The sequence below is a fragment of the Leucopleurus acutus genome (genome assembly GCF_964270905.1).
Source record: "Leucopleurus acutus genome assembly, chromosome: 20".
Taxonomy (NCBI): domain Eukaryota; kingdom Metazoa; phylum Chordata; class Mammalia; order Artiodactyla; family Delphinidae; genus Leucopleurus; species Leucopleurus acutus.
The window spans coordinates 7,296,816-7,315,530 of NC_139162.1; the positions used below are offsets into that span (position 1 = coordinate 7,296,816).

The 18,715-nt window shown below is 46.0% G+C and overlaps 1 protein-coding gene across 2 annotated transcripts in view; it reads right to left on the reverse strand.

Annotated features, from left to right (window-relative positions):
• Window positions 1-17,741, reverse strand: part of BCO1 (beta-carotene oxygenase 1) — a 37,183-nt gene extending 19,442 nt beyond the window's left edge. For both annotated transcript variants that reach the window (XM_082862544.1, XM_082862545.1), the window contains exons 1-5: window positions 17,334-17,741; window positions 13,517-13,645; window positions 3,741-3,870; window positions 2,027-2,174; window positions 324-471 (exon numbers count right to left, since the gene is read on the reverse strand). In XM_082862544.1, coding sequence (XP_082718670.1) covers window positions 324-471; window positions 2,027-2,174; window positions 3,741-3,870; window positions 13,517-13,645; window positions 17,334-17,397 — 619 coding nt within the window. In that variant the 5' untranslated portion in view covers window positions 17,398-17,741. The remainder of the gene's footprint in view (window positions 1-323; window positions 472-2,026; window positions 2,175-3,740; window positions 3,871-13,516; window positions 13,646-17,333) is intronic.
• Between the last annotated feature and the right edge of the window lie 974 nt (window positions 17,742-18,715).

Sequence of the window (18,715 nt, forward strand, 5' to 3'; positions counted from 1 at the left end):
GATGGCTGGATGATGGCTGGATGATGAATAGATTAATGGATGGATTGATAGGTAGATGATTAATGAATAATGGATAAATTAATGAATTAATGAACAGGAACCTAAAGAAAAGGAGGTTGGAATAGCAAAGGGATTCACTTCTTCCAAAAGGAAGCCTAGCATCATTTCTTTTCTCCTGAAGGAGAAAAGTGAGTTCACGGTCCTCTGAATCATCTGTGCGGGTAAGTGTCAGATTGAGTGCTGTGTTATCAACCAAAATCAGAACTCTTCCGAAAGAGCCATCCTTGGTGTCTGTACTCCATTACAGCCTCAGAATGACCCACCTGATACTGTGGCAGGGATCTTAAAGATCACATATTTTGTCTTCCCCTTGTCCACGATGGACGTACCAATGTTGAGAACATTTCCAGCGTCATCATAATGAGGATGTGATGTTGCCAGATTTACAGCCACATGTTTACGATAGTCAACCTGCAAAACATGACAGCCACCTGGTTTTTGAAAGGGGAAAGGGTGAAATCCTGTGAAAAGCTGACTGACTCCAGGTTCAGAGAGATGATGGTTATTTTTGCACATCTCCTGATCTGAAAATAAGGCAGACATCACCTTTAAAGGAGATGTTTCCTCTTGCAACCTGATGTAACCTCGAGGGGGCCTCCCACAGCTAATAGGCTGCAGGGGACTTGGTGAGCTACATGTGTTTTCTCTGACAGCTGTTCCTACCCTGCCACCTGGCCTTGCCGGCAGAGAGGCAGCCTTAGGGCTAATCTTGGCCACTTCTTTGGTGAAGCTATTTAAATTCTCCCCTTTTGCATCCCACAGAGGCATAAATCTCCAGGCCTCTCTCATAGGGTTATTCTGGGAACAGAAAGGTTACAAAAACATTTGGTCAAAGGGAAAAGAGACTAAGGAGCTCAATAATGATCCCGACTCCTAACAGGCCACAACCATACAGCAATGGGGTGGCCCGGGAGCCAACTCCCTGCCCTTCTTCCCCCAGAATAGCACAACCTCCTCCAGCCAAAAGTCAGGCGATACCTCGTTCTCTCCTAGTAATTCCTCTCTGCAACTCTGTGGAAAGCATACATCAGTTGGACCTACGCCGCCTAGCCTAAAAGGAGCTGGACGTAATTTCACAGCTAAGGAAAGCACTCCTTCCAAGGGATCGTTAAATTGTATTGCAAAGACATCCAGGCTTTGAACTGCCAGCTGGAGAAAACTTAAAGTGGGTCTATTGATCTTCACGAAAATGTAGACTTGATTCTACCCAGGAAAGGTATCTGCTTGGGCACTGATTTTTGCGCCCTTGCTCTGTGCCTAATGCCTCCCTCTTCAGATCAATACAAGGCAGGGCTGCTGGGAGTCCTGGGTGGCCCAGTATAGTCGTTCATTCAAATTTCCATTGAGGTGCCACTCAGTGTCAAGGAGTATGGACGCTGTTAGGGGTTGAATTGTATCTTCCAAAAAGACATGTTGAAGTCCTAACCCCTGGTGCCTAAATTGGGAAATAGGGTCTTTGTAGATGTAATCAAGTTAAAAAGAGGTCATTCTGGATTAGGGTGGGCCTTCACACAATGATTTGTAGCTTTGCAAGAGATTGGATTACAACAATTATTGGTTGTTCCTATAAACCAAGGAGCAACCACCAGAAACTGGAAGAGGCAGAGAAGGATCCTCCCCTAGAAACTTCAGAGAGAGAATGGCCCTGCCGATACCTTGATTTCAGACTTCCAGCCTCCAGAACTGTGAGAGGATACATTTCTGTTGTCTTAAGCCACCTAAGATACATTTCTGTTGTATTCCTTTGTTATGGGAGTCCTAGGAATGAATACAGACACAAAGATGACAGGACACAGTCCTGCTGTAAGGAAGCTTAGAATCTAGTGCTAAGTGCTGAGATGGGAGAGCCCAAGACCCAAGGGCATCAGAGGAGGGCTCCTCTGTGAGTTCCTGCAGGCTCCTGGCCTCCTGCAGGGGGTCCCTTTCTTGAGTCAAGAATTGAGGCTGGCTGTAGATTTACTGATACCTTCTCCAGGGTTTCCAGGGTCTGGGGATTGATTTTCCTGATGTAATTGGTCTCCGTGGTTGCATAGAAGTCTTCTCCACACTTCATGATGTTGATCAGACAGTTGTCTGTGAAATCAGGGATGGTGTGGGACAGGTAGGAGAAAGCTCTGGAGAGGAAGCAAGTCAACGGGGTCAATGGCTGTGTCCACCCAGCTGGAAAGTTCTACTCAAGATGGTTTTAATTTTCCCACCACTTAAAACACTCTACTTCAACTAAGGGAGAAAAAGTACTGGGTCCTAATGGGTTCCTTGAGGAATCCTGAGGACTCAGAGATCAAGTTACCCAAAAATACCACCACATTCAATCAGCTAAGGAGGGAGTCAGCTGAGACAACAAGGCTGCCCACTGAGCCCTCCTGGGCTCCCCAGATCCAAAAGTCTCCTGCACCAGAGCCATCAAGACCTTGTGGATTGTTCTGAAGTATTTTAAGAAGCTCTACAGAAATCATAGTCATACCCATAATGGCCCCCCAAAGACTAGCAAACCAGCTAATCTGCTTTGCACAGGAATGTGAGCCCACCCTGGTTACCCAACTTTGTCCAGGATATTAGATTTTTGAAAAAGAAAAGTAAACTAATTATGAGTTAAGAACTGATCACTTGATTAGAAGGCAAACTCAAAGCAGGAAGTCCTGACCCCGTGTACTGGTTAGTGCTCCCCCTACTGGCAAACACTGTAACAGCAAGGAGGCCCCACAGGCTGCAGTTTTAAATTCATTCCCTCCCCCTCCCCCAGGCTCCTCCCCCAGCAGGGAATGGGAGTTCCCCGCTTGCTGTGTGCCGGACTCAGCACTGGACGCTAAGACTGGAGAGATGATGTCAGTTCTGGAAAAGTAGAAGCCAGCCTCCCTCTCTGGGCCAGTCTACCCCTAAGACATTTCACAACCCTTCTATGTCTAAAGAGTATCAGAAAGGAGGTACTGATGGCTGGCCTGATTCCCTGGCCAACAATTTAAGTGTTGAACATGTATGTAATACATTCATATACATCACAACCCAGATGATTTTAACTGTATACAACTGAAAGTTTCCCCCATCCTTCCTCTCATCAGTTCCCCACTTCCCTCATGCATCCTTCCAGAGTTTCTGCACATACGAAAATAAATCTAGATTTCCCCGTGCCTTCTTACACAAATTATAGCATACTATATGCTCTTTTTACACTTTGCTTTTTATGTTTTTTCCACTTAACAGTATATCTTGGAAATCTTTCATTTGGAACATAGAGAGCAACCTCATTCCTTTATTTATACCTGCCTGGCATTTTCCTGTAGTGTTACTGTGATTTATTTAACCACTCCTCTGTTGATGATCATTTGAGTTATTTTCAGTTCCTCATCATAACAAATAATTCAGCCATGAATAACCTTGTACATTTGTCATTTCAGACACAAGCAAGTACCCCTCTGGACTGAAGGGAATGTGCATTTGTAATTTTGATAGATAATTCCAAAGTGCTCTCCCACCAGCTATGTGGGAGAACACCTAACAATCTGTCAGATGCTCTTTGCCTCTCTTGCTGTCAGTGATCAAAAACTGCGTAGCGTATATGGTCAAAGGCCATCACGGGATATTTTCCACCCAACCTACAGACAGCTATCCGGAGCAAATGCTGGTTGTTTTGACTGTAAAGGACATTGGAAAGCAGGACTAGATTCAAAATGGACAGTTACTTGGAAAATATGTTTTTGCAGGGGTCCGGATAGGCCATTGTTCCAAATTCTGACACCACAATCCTGTTCGCTTCAATATTGGCATTGTAGGTATCACTTCTCAGGTATTTGCTCCTGTAATAGACTTCACCTGAAAGAGAAGCAGCAGCATCATCCCAGACTGACACCTTTACAGGGCTTTGAAGTTGATTTCAGCCAATCCAGGGATTTGATGGGCAGCGGGGGGGTTGGGGGGGAGGGGGTAGGGAGTCCACCGGGACAGTCCCTTTAATGTGTGTGCTAGATAAAACAAGCATTTGGAGGGAACTCTCACACACATTTCAGCAAGGTTGAGACTCACAGCAATATGTCCAGGTAAGTATTCCTGTTCCCAGCCCCATCTTCATATGAGGGAACTGAGGCTCAGAAATGTTCCATCCCGTTGCCCAGCATCACACAGAGAGGTGCTGACCCAGGCCATCAACCACCCCTTCCACCATATTTGTATCTTTCCAGGTAAGGTCCAGATTTGGAGGATTAGTCCAGAAGGCCCCGTACTTAGGCTAGGTTTCTCCAGGGCCCAGTTCAGTTCTGGGGGCCCTACACTGGCAATTTAGCCCCTGGAGTAACATTTCATATCTCTTTGCAACCAGGGAGCACCCTTATACCCAATTCTGCACACAATAGACGGTCAGTACATGTGTTGATGACACTGCAGAGAATCTGACTCACTCCAGAAAAGCATGGACTCTTGACTAGTCCACCAAGACCAACCTGAAAATATACCAGATGGTTCTAGACCTATATTAATTTCCTATGGCTGCTGTTACAAATGATCATAAATGTAGTGGCTTAAAACAACACAAATTTGTTATCTTACTGTGTTGGAAGACATCGTCTGAAATGGGTTTTACAAGGCAAAAATCGAAGTGTCAGCAAGGCTAGTTCCTCCTGGAGGCTCTAGGGGAGAACCTAGAAGCTGCCTTTATTCCTTGGCTTGTGGCTGCATCACTCTGAGCTCTGATTCGCTGTCACATCTTTTCTGACTCTGACCCTCCTGCCTTCCTCTTTCCTTTATGACTACACTGAGCCCACCCTGATAATCCAGGACAATCTCCCCATCTCAAGGTCCTTAACTTAATCACATCTGCAAGACCCTTTTACCATGTAGAATAGCACATAATATATTCACAGGTTCCTTCTGGGGAGAGAAGGGGGAGGGAAGGGGAGAGAGGGGAGAGGAGAGAGGGGAGAGGGAAGAAGGGAGAGAGATATGGAGGGAGAGAGATACATATACTTTTCGCGGGTGTGGGTGAGTCAGGAGAGGCTTCACAGAGGAGGTAGCACTTGACAAAGCCCTTGAAGGATAGGTAGAATTGAACTGCAACAGATCCAGGAGGTGGGGCTAGGAAGAGGGTCAGGTGTTCCCATGGACTCTCCCCAGAAAGTCTGTAAGCAAAGACCTAGGGGTGGGGAGTACAGCCCACTTCCTGGAAGGGCTAAGTCAGTGTGGGCTGGAACACCAGGCACTTGGGAGCAGCAGGCATGAGATGAGGCTGGGGGTCAGGTGGGGACCTTACTAAGTCTTCAGGGCTGTGAATACTGAGGCCTTTGACCTTTGTAGTGGCCTATCCGGACCCCTGCAAAAACATATTTTCCAAGTAACTGTCCATTTTGAATCTAGTCCTGCTTTCCAATGTCCTTTACAGTCAAAACAACCAGCGTTTGCTCCGGATGGCTGTCTGTAGGTTGGGTGGCTCATTTGAAACCTCTAGGGCTTGTTTTTGTTTTTGTTTTTTTTTTTGCGGTACGCGGGCCTCTCACTGCTGCGGCCTCTCCCGCTGCGGAGCACAGGCTCCGGACGCGCGGGCTCAGCGGCCATGGCTCACGGGCCCAGCCGCTCCGCGGCACGTGGGATCCTCCCGGACCGGGGCACGAACCAGCGTCGCCTGCAATCGGCAGGCGGACTCGCAACCACTGCGCCACCAGGGAAGCCCCTCCTCTAGGGTTTTTGTTTCATTTTATTTTGCCATTAGTTAGCAAATGACATTATGTTGACTTTTCCCCTCTAGAGAACACATTCCTTGCTGTAGTATAACCTATGCTTCCAGGGTTGGTACAATGATAACATGCAAAAAAGTAGGACCCAGGATATACTGACAGTTTGTTCCCATAAAAAAGAGGTTCATCAGAGAAACGCCCATCATGTATCCACTGTCACAATGATGGGCTTCAAGGAGAGACTGAATCCCAAGAAATTCCTGCCCAGGGCCTTTTTATATTTTCAGGAGAGGAAATGAAACTAAGAGCTAACATTTATTGAGCATGTGTGTGCTAATCACTGTGAGGGCACTTTATGTGTATTATCTAGTTTAATCCTCTGAACATAAGAAGTGTGTAGAAGACTCTTAACTAGAAAAGTATTCTTTAGGGGAAAAAAAATCAACTTAATGTCATTTGCTAATTAACAGCCAAATAAAACAAAATTTAAACAATGCTTGAAGGTTTCAGATTTCTTACAAAATGAAGGGCAAAGGGCTTGGGCACTCACGACCCTGCAAGCCCATTTCCCAGCTAATAAATTGAGGCACAGAGAGGTTAAGTACCTTGCCTTAAGCCACACAGCTAGCGAGTGGTAAACTGGACTCAAAAGCTGGCAACGGGAAGATCCTGACACAGCGACCATGTCAATTGACCATTCTATCTGTTCCTTGTTATTAAAAATATACCTATAGAAATATGCTACCATAACTGTATGGTTTGGTGAAGTTTCACAAACTAAACCTACCCATATAAACTACTTCCTGATCAAGAAACAGAATGTGAGCAGCCTTTGGGAAGGCCGCTCATATCTGATCCTGTACTAGCCTCCCCAATCCCAACCCTGCAGGGGAACCACTATCTTGACTTCCAACAGTCTTGGTTAGTTTTGCCCTCAGGGTTGCGTTTTCACCTCTATTTCCAAAGGATGTGAGTGTACGTTTCAGCAGTGATGACTCCACCCTGTGCATTTAAGTGGCAACAGCAACAATAATGGTAACACTCGTCATGATAAGATTAGAAGAGACCGTGAAAGACCTTCTGGTGCTCTCTCCAGTCTTCAGGAGGTAAACTGTGTGTCAGACAATCATCTGTCCTCTTTGCAAGCATCTTTCCAGGGGTGGCTACTGTACATCAGGATCTCTGAGATATTTGGTGGGGGGAGCTTTGTTCCTGGGGCAGCGGAAAGGAACATGGAGGAATGGTTAGGAGCAAGGGCTCTGAGACTAACTGGGCCCGGGGTTCATGCATTTGATCACTATTTGTTAAACACCTGGATGGGCCAGGATGTGAGTATGTAATGGTGAGTGGGACAGGCAAGATCTCCACCCCAAGTAGGTTCGAGTCTCCACGTGGATATGAATCCTTGCTCCGTCATCTACCGGCCATGCACTTGACCTTGTGTCAAAGGCAAGCCTCAGTCCCCTCTGCTCTGACATGAGAACCCTGATACCTTCCTCACAAAGCTGCTATAACAGTTAAGGCCTGTAAAGCACTTAGCACATAGTAGGTGCTCAATAAAAAGCTACATATGCTAGTCAGATACAGTAGGTAGCTGGGGCAAGGCTTTGGCTCTGGGCAAGTCCCCATCCAAGCCATGTAACCTTGGGTGAGTCCCTTTGTCACTGAACCTCAGTTTCTTCAACTACAAGCTGGGGATCATACAGGCCTCCCCAACTAGGGTTGGCAGTTTTAAATGAGATGGGACGATAGAAGGAGTTTGGCTCCCTGGCGCTTAGCATGCACGTGATAAGTGATGGCTGCAGTTCTGAATTCTCCAAAATCCTGGAGGCAGGAAGACTCACCTGGGGGCTGGTGAGGCCACACCTACTGGTCTTCATGCTACACAGGACCAGCTTTAAGGCCACTCTGGTCTCCCCTTGAGCCAGCCTGCCCTTCACGGTCACTCTCTCTGAGGGCTGCCACCCATAGGTACTGGCTAATGTGCTCTGCCTAAAATGCTGAACTCTGTTCCTATGAAACATAAACACCCAGCCCAGGCTGGTTGTCAACAGGCAGCCCATATCCTACAAACAACCAGCCCCAGGGCAGGGAGCGGTCAGAGGGACATGGGGAAATGTGTCTCTGGAATTACTCAAGGCTGACACTTACTTTGAGATTGAGATTAAAGAAGGAGGCACGGAGCGTTCTCTAGCACCCTGCTGTCGGGAGCCCAATTAACCACATTCCTTCTAAAGGGACACAAGTAAACAGACGCGTTCCCGCCTGGGATCTTCCAGAACTGGGTCAAGTGTTATTATTTGGTGGGGCGGGAGATATACATATATATATTTTTTAATTAGAAAAAATTTAAAGCAAACTTTCCAAAAGACTACACTGGAGCTACAACAGTTGAAAAAGTCAGTTTGGGAGAGGCTTTGTGCCCCTAAATCTCTGTGACTCTGCTGTTGGTGGGAATGTAAATTGGCATAACCATTATGGAGAACAGTATGGAGGTTCCTTAAAAAACTAAAAATAGAGCTACCATTTGATCCAGCAATCCCACTCCTGGGCATATATCTGGAGAAAACCATCATTCAAAAAGATACATGCACCCCAATGTTCATTGCAGCACTGTTCACATAGCCAGGACATGGAAGCAACCTAAATGTCCACTGACAGAGGAATGGATAAAGATGTGGTATATACACACACACACACACACACACACACACACACACACACACACACACACAATGGAATATTACTCAGCCATAAAAAAGAATGAAATAATGCCATGTGCAGCCACATAGATGGACCTGGAGATTGTCATACTGAGTGAAGTAAGTCAGACAGAGAAAGAGAAATATTTTATGATATCACTTATACGTGGAATCTAAAACGATGATACAAATGAACTTATTTACAAAACAGAAATAGAGTCACAGATATAAAAAAAACAAACTTATGGTTACCAGGGGGAAAGTGGGGGAGGGATGAATTGGAAGATTAGGATTGACATATACACACTACTATATATAAAGCAGATAACTAATAAGGACTTACTGTACAGCACAGGGAACTCTACTCAATACTCTGTAATGACCTATATGGGAAAAGAATCTAAAAAAGAGTGGACATATGAATATGTATAACTGATTCACTATGCTGTACAGCAGAAACTAACACAACACTGTAAATCAACTATACTCCAGTTTAAAAAAACATCTCTGTGACTCTGACTCTTGGAATTCACACGTTCAAATCCTCACGGGACACCGACTTTGCCTCTTATTGGAAAAGTATCAAATGTGCTGCTAAGAGGGACCTGGGTTGACTCATCTCCATGCCTGCTTTATAAAAATTTTCCATTTTGAGAGAATTTTAGACTTACAGAAAAGAGTGCTCCTGTACACCCTTCACCCGGCTTCCCCATCTCCACTCCGCCTTTTTTATTCAAATCTTTTTTAGTTTTTTAAAGCATTATCTTCTAGTGACTTCTGCTGAAGGCTATGAGTCATTTTCCTGTCTTTTGCTTTCTTACTTTCTTCCTCCAGTCCTTTCTTCCTGGTTTGGCACTAATTTCCATTCTCCATGCTAGCTGTGCACTAGAACAACCTGGTACTTTTAAAAATCATGGAGGCCCAAGCCCCAAACCACCAGTGTGCTCAGGGTTATCTGGGAAACGTGTTGGAAACATAGATGCTCTATCCCTACGGTTCAAGCCCTGGGTGGGGTCTCAGGATTCACAACCTAAATGAGCATCCTGGGGGATTCTGGTGCAGGAAGCCCACAAACCACCTTTTGAGAAATACTGGCTTTGTGTTACCTGCAAATCAGAGAACCCTGATTGCATTGTCCTCTTAAATTGTGTATGGTAGTACTTAACATTTTTGGTTTATATTTCCACTGTTAGACACTGGGGAGCCATTGAGAGTTTAAGAGGAGAGACGACGCCAGGCTGTGCTACACCAACACTGGCAATCTGGCAGCCTCAGGAGGATTAGGCTGGAGAGTTGGGGAGAGATGGTAGCTGGCAGGAGTGGGGAATGGGGGCAGAATTGCATAATGCTTAGGACTTATGATTCTGGATTTAAAGAGCATTGAGTTTATAACTGACTACCACTGCTTCTTAGCTGTGTGCATTTGGGTAAGTTCTTTGGCTACTCTGGGCCTTAGATGCCCGTCTGTAAAATCAAGATAGTAACAGTGGTCCCTTCCCCAGGAGCTGCAGTGAGGGCTGAGTCGTGGATGGCCATGAACCACTTAGGCCAATGGCCAGCAAGCACTCCCTGTAGCAAGTATTGAAGAGATGGACTGGGGAAGTATTGCCTCCTTCTACCAAAACATCTTCACCTTGCTTGTGTCATTTCAGCTCCACAGAGTTCCTAAGTGCCCCTGTGGGCCAGACCCTGTGCTAAGTGATGAAGATACAACAACCTGAACAGGGACCCTGCACTCTGGGGCCTCCGCCCTAGGCTGGAGAACGGCACACTGATCATTGTAAAGCAGAGTGGGGCCACACACCCTTGACACACGCCCAGGTTCGAGAGCAGGACAGGCAGGGGAGGGTGAGTAATTGGCTATAGTCTCCATTCCTCCCACTTTCTAGCCAATTCCAGATTATGAATAGAACTGTCTTTCATGCTGCTTTATTGTATATATTTAAATTTTTCTGCATATTATGATGTTTTCACACCTTAAAAAAACTTTCTGGCTGGAACAAGACTGTGTCTCCCTGGACCAGACAATTCTTAGAGGCAGGAAAGAGCCCAGTATGTCTTTGATATGCAAACTAACCAATCCTCCATCTGGTCCATACACCCCCGGAGACAATGTCCCTCCACCTTAATCAGCCCAGGACTGAGTACCAGGCAACTAGGAACCATCCCTCTAGCCCAAAGTTCACTGAATTGTTCACCTAGCCAGTCCTAGGCTGTTCACTCTGCCCTTTCCTGCCTTGCCCTCAGAAACCCCAATAAAGGCCTCAGTCTCAGAGTTCACCCCGCTCCTGTCTTCTGTCTCCTGTCCACCCTGGTGTCTTTTCCATGTGCCCTGCGTGACTCGCCTCCTGTGTCCAGCACCTGTGGGTAGAATAACCTTTGTTTTCCTGAGTCTCTGTGTCTCCTCTTCTGGTTGCACCTGACCGACCATCTCAGAAAAGAACAGAAAACAGCTACTTGCCTCTGACAGTAAACTTTTAGTTTGAAAACCTACTAGAAGCTTTTAGAAAGTCTAAATAGTATAGGATAACTTTGGTCACTGGCCCGTTTAGCCCACTCAAGGATTTTGGTGGACAGCAGCCATACTTCTGTAAGACGGCTAGGGCTCGGTCATCCCCTGCTGGTTCCCTTGTCCCTGGATTCTCTACTGAAGGATACCATTTAAGCATCTGCCATTTCTCAGAGGTGTGTGTGTGTGTGTGTGTGTGTGTGTGTGTGTGCGTGTGTGCTGGGCTGAGGACAGGAGAGAAAGCTGCAAACGAACTCCAGACAAGTTCAGATCCCAGCCCTACGTCAGTGACTTTGGATCAGTCACCTAACCTCCCTAAAGTTTCAGTGTCACATGTGCAAGGAGACAAGAGTACCTCTCACACACGTGAATGTGAGCTCGGAAATGGACCATGAAGAACCTGGCAGCAGGTGAGGCAGGGCCTCAGAGAAGGGAAGCCTCTCAGACACCTCATCCAGAACAGCACTTCTGTCCCCAGGAATCACTGGGAACTTCTGTTTAGGAAAAGAGGGGACTGTTAAGGCTCAAGGCTGTCGGGAAATATGGAACTACCCACCCTGTAGCTGAGTCACTGTAAAAACCGTGAGTTTTTGCAAACTCGGAGCTCATGGCATTCACACACGGTGTCTGTTCATGAAATGCTAGAGCAAGTTGCTGGCGGAGTCCGCACTCAAAAAATAATTGCCGACTAGCTTGAAAGAGATGACAGTTATGTGAAAATTATAGCTAACGCTTATGGAGCACATATGATGAGCCGGGCATTATACAAAGCCCCTCACATGTATTAATTTATTTAAATTCTACATCAATTCTACGGGACATGCTACTAATAGCCCCATTTTACAGATGGGGAGACTGAGACACAGATAGGGTCAGTAACTTTGGCCAAGTCACACAGCTTAGGTATGTGTTAGTTAGCATGGTGGAGCTGGGATTCAAACCCAGCAACAGCGATGGTGGTTTTTATTTTATTTTACTTTTCAATAAATTTATTTACTTATTTTTTGGCCGTGTTGGGTCTTCGTTGCTGCGCGCGGGCTTTCTCTAGTTGCGGCTAGTGGGGGCTACTCTTCATCTCAGTGCGCAGGCATCTCACTGCGGCGGCTTCTCTTGTTGCGGAGCATGGGCTTTAGGCGTGCTCCACGGCATGTGGGATCTTCCACGACCAGGGCTCAATCCCATGTCCCCTGCATTGGCAGGCAGATTCTTAACCATTGTGCCACCAGGGAGGTCCTATGATGGTGGTTTTTAATCAACTGAGCATCTACCAGGCATCAAATCCTTGCTGGACACCTAGTACTTCTGATCATCACAAAAGCTTTCCAGGGAGAACAATCAAGCTCCTTTTACTGATGAGGAAACTGAGGCCCAGGGAGGTGGAGTGGCTGCAGCTTGCCCAAGCTGGAACACAGGGGTCAGAGTAAACTCTCACCACGCTGAACCCTACCACATGGCCCTGAGCCTGCTGAAGCCTCCCAGAACCCATTCCAGACCTTCTAAGAACCCGGCTTGTACTTTGTGACATAAATCAGCTCAATGACCAATAGCACCTCCTGAGTCAGTCATCTGAACTCGGAATTTCACTTTAGTTGCGGCACCTCCTACCTTCTGCTCTGTGTTCAGTGTCTTCTCAGGGACATGACTGACCTGGCTCTCCCTGCCTGGTGAGCAATAGGCTCACTTTGTTCTTTTCAGCTCTACACTCCTATTTTAATTTGATGTGTGTCTGATTCCAAAGCCTGTAAACTTCCACCTGTCCCTGCCCACCTTATTGAGAATGCATATTATTTTTCCGGTTGAACTCGCTGAAAAACAACCCTGGCCGCCTTTCCAGGGAGGTTTGTGCTTGTGGTGGGCTGAATAATGGCTTCCCGAGATGTCCACATCCCAATCCCTGGAATCTCTGAATATGTTACTTTACAGGGCAGTAGAGACTTTATAGACGTGATTGGGTTAAGGATCTTGAAGTGGGTGATTATCCTGGATTATCTGAGTGAGCCTAGAGTAATTACAAAAACTTTTATAAGAGGGAGATAGGGGACTTCCCTGGTGGTCCAGTGGGTAAGACTCCACGCATGCGTGCCACAACTAAGAGTTTGCATGCTGCAACTAAGAGTCCACATGCCGCAACTAAGAAGTCTGCATGCTGCAACGAAGATCCTGTGTGCCACAACTAAGACCCTGAGCAGCCTAAATAAATAAATATTTTCAAAAAAAAGAGAGAGAGAGAGAGAGACAGGAGAGTCAGACTCAGAGAAAGGGATGTAATGATAGAAGCAGAGAGACAGAGAGAGAAAGAGAGAGACCACAAGATGCTATGCTGCTGGCTTTGAAGATGAAGATGGGGCCACAAGCCAAGGGATGCAAGTGACTTCTAGAAGCTAGGAAAAGCAAGGAAACGGATTCTCTCCCTGGAGCCTCCAGAAGGAATACAGCCCTGCCGACACCTTGATTTTAGCCCAGGGAAATACATTTTAGACTTCCGACTTCCAGAACTGTAAGAGAATTAAATGTGTGTTGCTTTAAGCTACTCCATTGGTGGTCATTTGTTATGGCAGCTATGGCAAATCACACGGTGCTCTTACCGTCTCTGATTGTGAAGCTGTGGAGCAAGGCCAGGCCATCGAACCAGTGGTTGTATCTGGTCTCGCCCACTGTGTGCATCCCAGGCCCATTGCGGAGCAGGGTCCCCTGCAGCCATGCTGGAATCCTGCCTGGTGAGAGAAAGAACATTTAGTTTCCAGTTCTGCACCTAAACCAAAAAGCTAAAAGAAGTGGCCATACAGCCCCTGTACCACTTGCTGCATCCGTTCATTTCCAGAAAGAATATGTCTGGCATTGTGCTAGTGCTGAGGATACCAAGCTGAACAGGCATCATCCCTGTCTCCAAGTTGCTCCCCATCCATTAAAAGACAAAAACAAAGGAAAACACTCAAAATACACTGTGCTAAAGGCAAGGCAACAAACTCAGCAAGGGTGCTGCGTGGAACAGAACTCCACCCTGAAATTGGGTGATAGCAGGAGGGTGAGGAATGTTTCCTGAGGAGGCGACCTGGTTGAGTTTTGAGGGAGAGTAAATGTTTGCCTTGCAAAGGCCTGAGGAGAGAACATTCTAGAGCTGTGCTGTCCAATGTGGTAGCCACCACCCCCGAGTGGCAACTGGGCACTGGAAACGTGAGATGTGCAGTAAATGTGAAATGCACACCACATTGCAAAGACTTAGTATGAAAAAGAAATGTAAAACATCTCATTAGCAGTTAAAAAATATTAATTACATGTTGGTCTGATAACATTCTGGATATGTGGTATTAAATAAAATATACTATTAAAATTAATTTCATCTGTTTCTTTGTATTTCTTTGAATGCGGCTATTAGAAAATTTTAAATTACACATGAGCAGGCGTTATATTGCCATTGGACAGCATTGCAGGTGCTGTTGGGGTCCCGCCCTGTCCCCTTGGCGTTCACCTCTCCCTGAAGGCTGCTTTCTGCAAATACCTACAGCTCTCCACCTGAGGGCTTTGTTCTCACTGTGGAGCAGCTCTGCCCACACGTGGATGAGCTGGAAGCTCACTGGAGAGTTAATGCCCATGAAAGCTGCTCTCACCCAAAGATGGATGGGATGCTATGGGTCAAAGGCCACCACTTCCTTGCCCTCGGCTGACACAATGCAAGGCATATTTTATGCTTTGTCCAGAGGATTTGGCTCCAATGATTCCTGGTGGTCAATGGCTTGACAATGTCTTCTTCATTGGCTTCCCTCCCAGTGTTCCTTAGGAAGCACATCCCAAATAAACGACTTACACCTGAATTCTTATCTCTGGAGAAACCTGAACCCAGAGATCAAAGACCAATTCAACGATCAGGAGATGTGCAAGTTGCTTAGTAAGAGCTGGCCTGTAACTTTCAAACGAGGACATCATAAATATTGCGGCTGGAGAGTTAAGTAGGGCCAAGCGACCAAGGTCAACAAGACCACACCAAGCTTTGATTTGGTGCTCAGAAGAATGGGACACCTTTGATGGTTATAACAGGGAAAATAGGATCAGATTTTTTTTTGCGATTTTAAAAATTGAGATAAAATTCACATAACATACAATCCACCATTTCAAAGTGTACAGTTCAGGATTATTATTCTTTTATGAACATTTACAATGTTGTGCAACTATCACTAACTCCAGAACATTTCCATCACCCCGAAAAGAAGCCCTGTTCCCATTAGCAGTCAATCCCCATCCCCCCCTCAGCCCCTAGCAACCACTAATCCACGGTGTGTCTCTAAGGATCTGCTTCTTCTCACACTAACGGAATGTGATCAGATTTGGGGGTTTCAAAAGTTATTTCTGGCTATGGTGTGGAGTGTGGACGGGAGGAGCCAGAGGGAGGTGGGAAGACCAGAGAGAGGAACAGGGTAGCAGCCGTGGGGATGGAGAGAAACCAATGGAACAAAGGGACTTAGAGTTTGACTAAATGTATGGGGAAGGGGAGGGGAACACTCGAAAAATGCAACCAAGTCTCTTACTTGGGTGGGATTATTCACAGAGACCCAGGACACAGAAGGAGCAGGTTGAGGCAGAGCAGGGAGAGATGAATCTGAGCATATATTAAAGCCCTAGACATAATAAGAAGACCATTTATTGAGCACTATGTGTTTTAATAGATTAAGTCATTTAGTCATTGCGGCAATCTCATGTGGTAGGTACATGTTGACTTTATTAGACGTGAGAGGAAACTGAGTCAGAAAATGCTTAAGTAACTCGCCAAAGAAGCCTCAGAGCCAAGAATGCGCAGCTGGACGTGAAGCCTGAGCCTTGGCCTGGCCCCCCGGGGCAGACGTGTCCACACAGGCACAGTGTTTAGTGAGCTGTCTGCCAGCGGACGCTGACCAGCTGATTAAACATGACCCAGGGCTGGAGGCCTGTCCTAAGCTGGAGCCCATCCTCTGCTGGCCGCCGGGACTCAGGCAAGTTGCTGCTTCTCCCTGGCCCTCGGCTTCACACCTGCCCAGTAGGGAGGCCTGATTTACAGCAGTGGTCCCCCACTTGGAATCACCCAGAGGGCTGTAAAAACACAGGTTTCTGGGCACCACCCCCAGAGTATCTGATTCAGAGGGTCTGAAGTGAGGCCAGGAATCTGTGATTCTAACAAGAGCCCAGGGGATGCTGATGCTGCAGGTCTGGGGGTCCATCCTCTGAGAACAGCTGATCTAGATCTAGAGGTTCATTCAGCTTCTCAGGTCCTAGGATTCTTGTTTTCTAAAATTTCCAAGCATTTCCATGCAGTCACTAAACATGAGCTGTAAAGGGGTATAATGGCAAAATGTCCGTGGTACCCCAGAGAATAAAAGGATAGGCATCAAAGATCCCTTTTTTAAAAATAGAAAGTTAACAGTAAGTGTATATTTGTTTTTTGAAAAAGTATTTATATGTAAAATCTATTAATAGATCTTTGTACTCTCTATATTTATGTATCTTTTAAAAACTTAAATAGGCTCAAATATTAATAGTGCTTACGAGATGGAAATACAGCTGAGTTTTATTTCCCTCTGTGTTCTCATTTGCACTTCCAAGTTTTATGCGTAATATAGACACGCATATAGATTTCACATTACCTCTGTAATCAGAAAAAATATACATAAACCTTTTTTTTTTTCTTTCAAAAGCCACCCAAGGCAATTCCTCAGCTGAGAAGCTCCAATCTGACTTGCCTCACAAAGGGCACTGTTGTCCTGTCCTTGTGAAAACTGTGCATCTATCCAAAACGGTGGTGTGGCTGAGCCAACCCCCTCCCTGTTTCAGCACCACTCACTCCTGGGACGGGAGAGTTCAGATCCACTTACTGCCCTACAGAGTCTAAACAAAATGGTCCCACGAAAGTGGCCACTAAGAAGAGGTGGAGAAAACCCATGAAACGGAGATTCCTGAGGAGGCTCCCACCCTGGGCTCTGCAGGTACTCGCATCCTGAAATCGCACCTTCTAGGAAATCACATCGGGCTCCGCGATGCCCCCCAGCGCGCATGTGCAGCAGTGGGCGCTCCCACGCGATTCTCTTATTACTTTGAAATTAACTTAGGACGCGCACATTTTTACAAATATATCACGCACTGGGGATGGAGCACAATTTGCAGAAGAATCCCATTGTCTGTATGCCAATTGCAGCAGTCCCGGGACTTTTCTCCTGGAAATAGTGAGAACGACTCTCTCTCCTTGAAAACTGTTATAATGCATAAAAGCACAACTAGTTCTTCACAGAGAATATATCTAGATTATGGATAATCTTCCCTCTATATACCGCTTTCCAGATTTTTCAAAAATAATTTATAATAAACATTACTTTTATAAGCAGAAAAAAAGTGTACATCTAAACATATAAGTACCCATCGCTTATAGAAAACGCTCACCTGTCACTCTGGCCCTCAGAGGCTCCAGTTGTTCCTTCTTATTTCTGCCAAATATTATATCCATCGTGCAGGGCGATGAGCAACAGTAGTATTAACAGTGAACAGACGCTCCTCTGTGTTCAAGGCGACTGCTCCTGGCCCCTCCTTGCCTTCCTGTCCTGCTCTCCTGCAGCTTCCTTTACATCTCCTTCCCTTCTGATGCCACTCGTTTCTCCCTTTGCTTTCCGCTCTCCGCTCTCCACTCTCCGCTCTCCGCTCTCCGAGGGCCTGGGATCTCTTCGTGCACACGGTGGCGGGAAGCTGCGCTGGTGTTATTTATGTTTGGTCAACGGTCAATTCCCCAGCCATGTGTCCCAGTTAATCTTTAATTCTCTGATTGTGTCCTCAACTCTCCCTGTCCACTTCCACTTTTGGTTGAATCAAGAAAAGCGAGTTTCTTGCTGTGTTTAAGCTGACAGGTTCCGGGGGGTGGGGTGGTGGGGGAGGGATAAATTGGAAGACTGGGATTGACGCATACACACTACTATATATAAAATAGATAACTAATAAGGACCTGCTGTATAGCACATGGAACTCTACTCAATACTCTGTAATGGCCTATATGGGAAAAGAATCTAAAAAAGAGTGGATATAAGTATATGTGTAACTGATTCACTTTGCTGTACACCTGAAACTAACACAACATGGTAAATCAACTCTGCTCCAATAAAAATTTTAGAAAAGCAGCAGGTGGGATCATTTAGCGGTGCATTCTGCTTAGGACACCTGGATTAGGGCAGCCCAGAGTGCATCAGTCACGTGAATCCCTACTATGCAGCATGGGAACTCAGTTTGCCAGAGAGGGAAAGTATTGTTTTGTTTTGTTGTGAATAAAGGTCCTTGAGCTTCCTCACCACCCTCCCCACTGCTCAGAAAGAAAAAAATCATATGTAAAGAGCAACTTAATTATACTTCATTTTTTGGAGAAGTAAACATAAAATGTTTCATGTACCCATTTAAACAATAAATTCAGGGAACCAAAAACTCTACTCAGGAACTACAAGGAATAGTAAAAAACAAACTTCAGCTCCAACTTTCTGGCCCATCAAGAGGGAGATAGTATGCCTGTATTTGATTTTAAGGTTCCCCTACATTCATGAATCTCGAGGTGATGCCATTGCCTAAAATCCATATTCAACTTGCTATGAATGTTGGGTGATGAGTTACTGGCCTCACCTTCGCTCATGCTGCTTTAAGAAAGAACCAGCTGTTCCCTCTCTGGGTGGAGTGAGAAAAGCTGGCCTTTATGCAGCCAGCTGGGTCTAGTAGTATCAGGGCTGGGCCCAGACTGTTCCAGAATCGCAGAGCTCAGTCCTGAGAGCAGTGTGGCCTGGCTTTGCTCC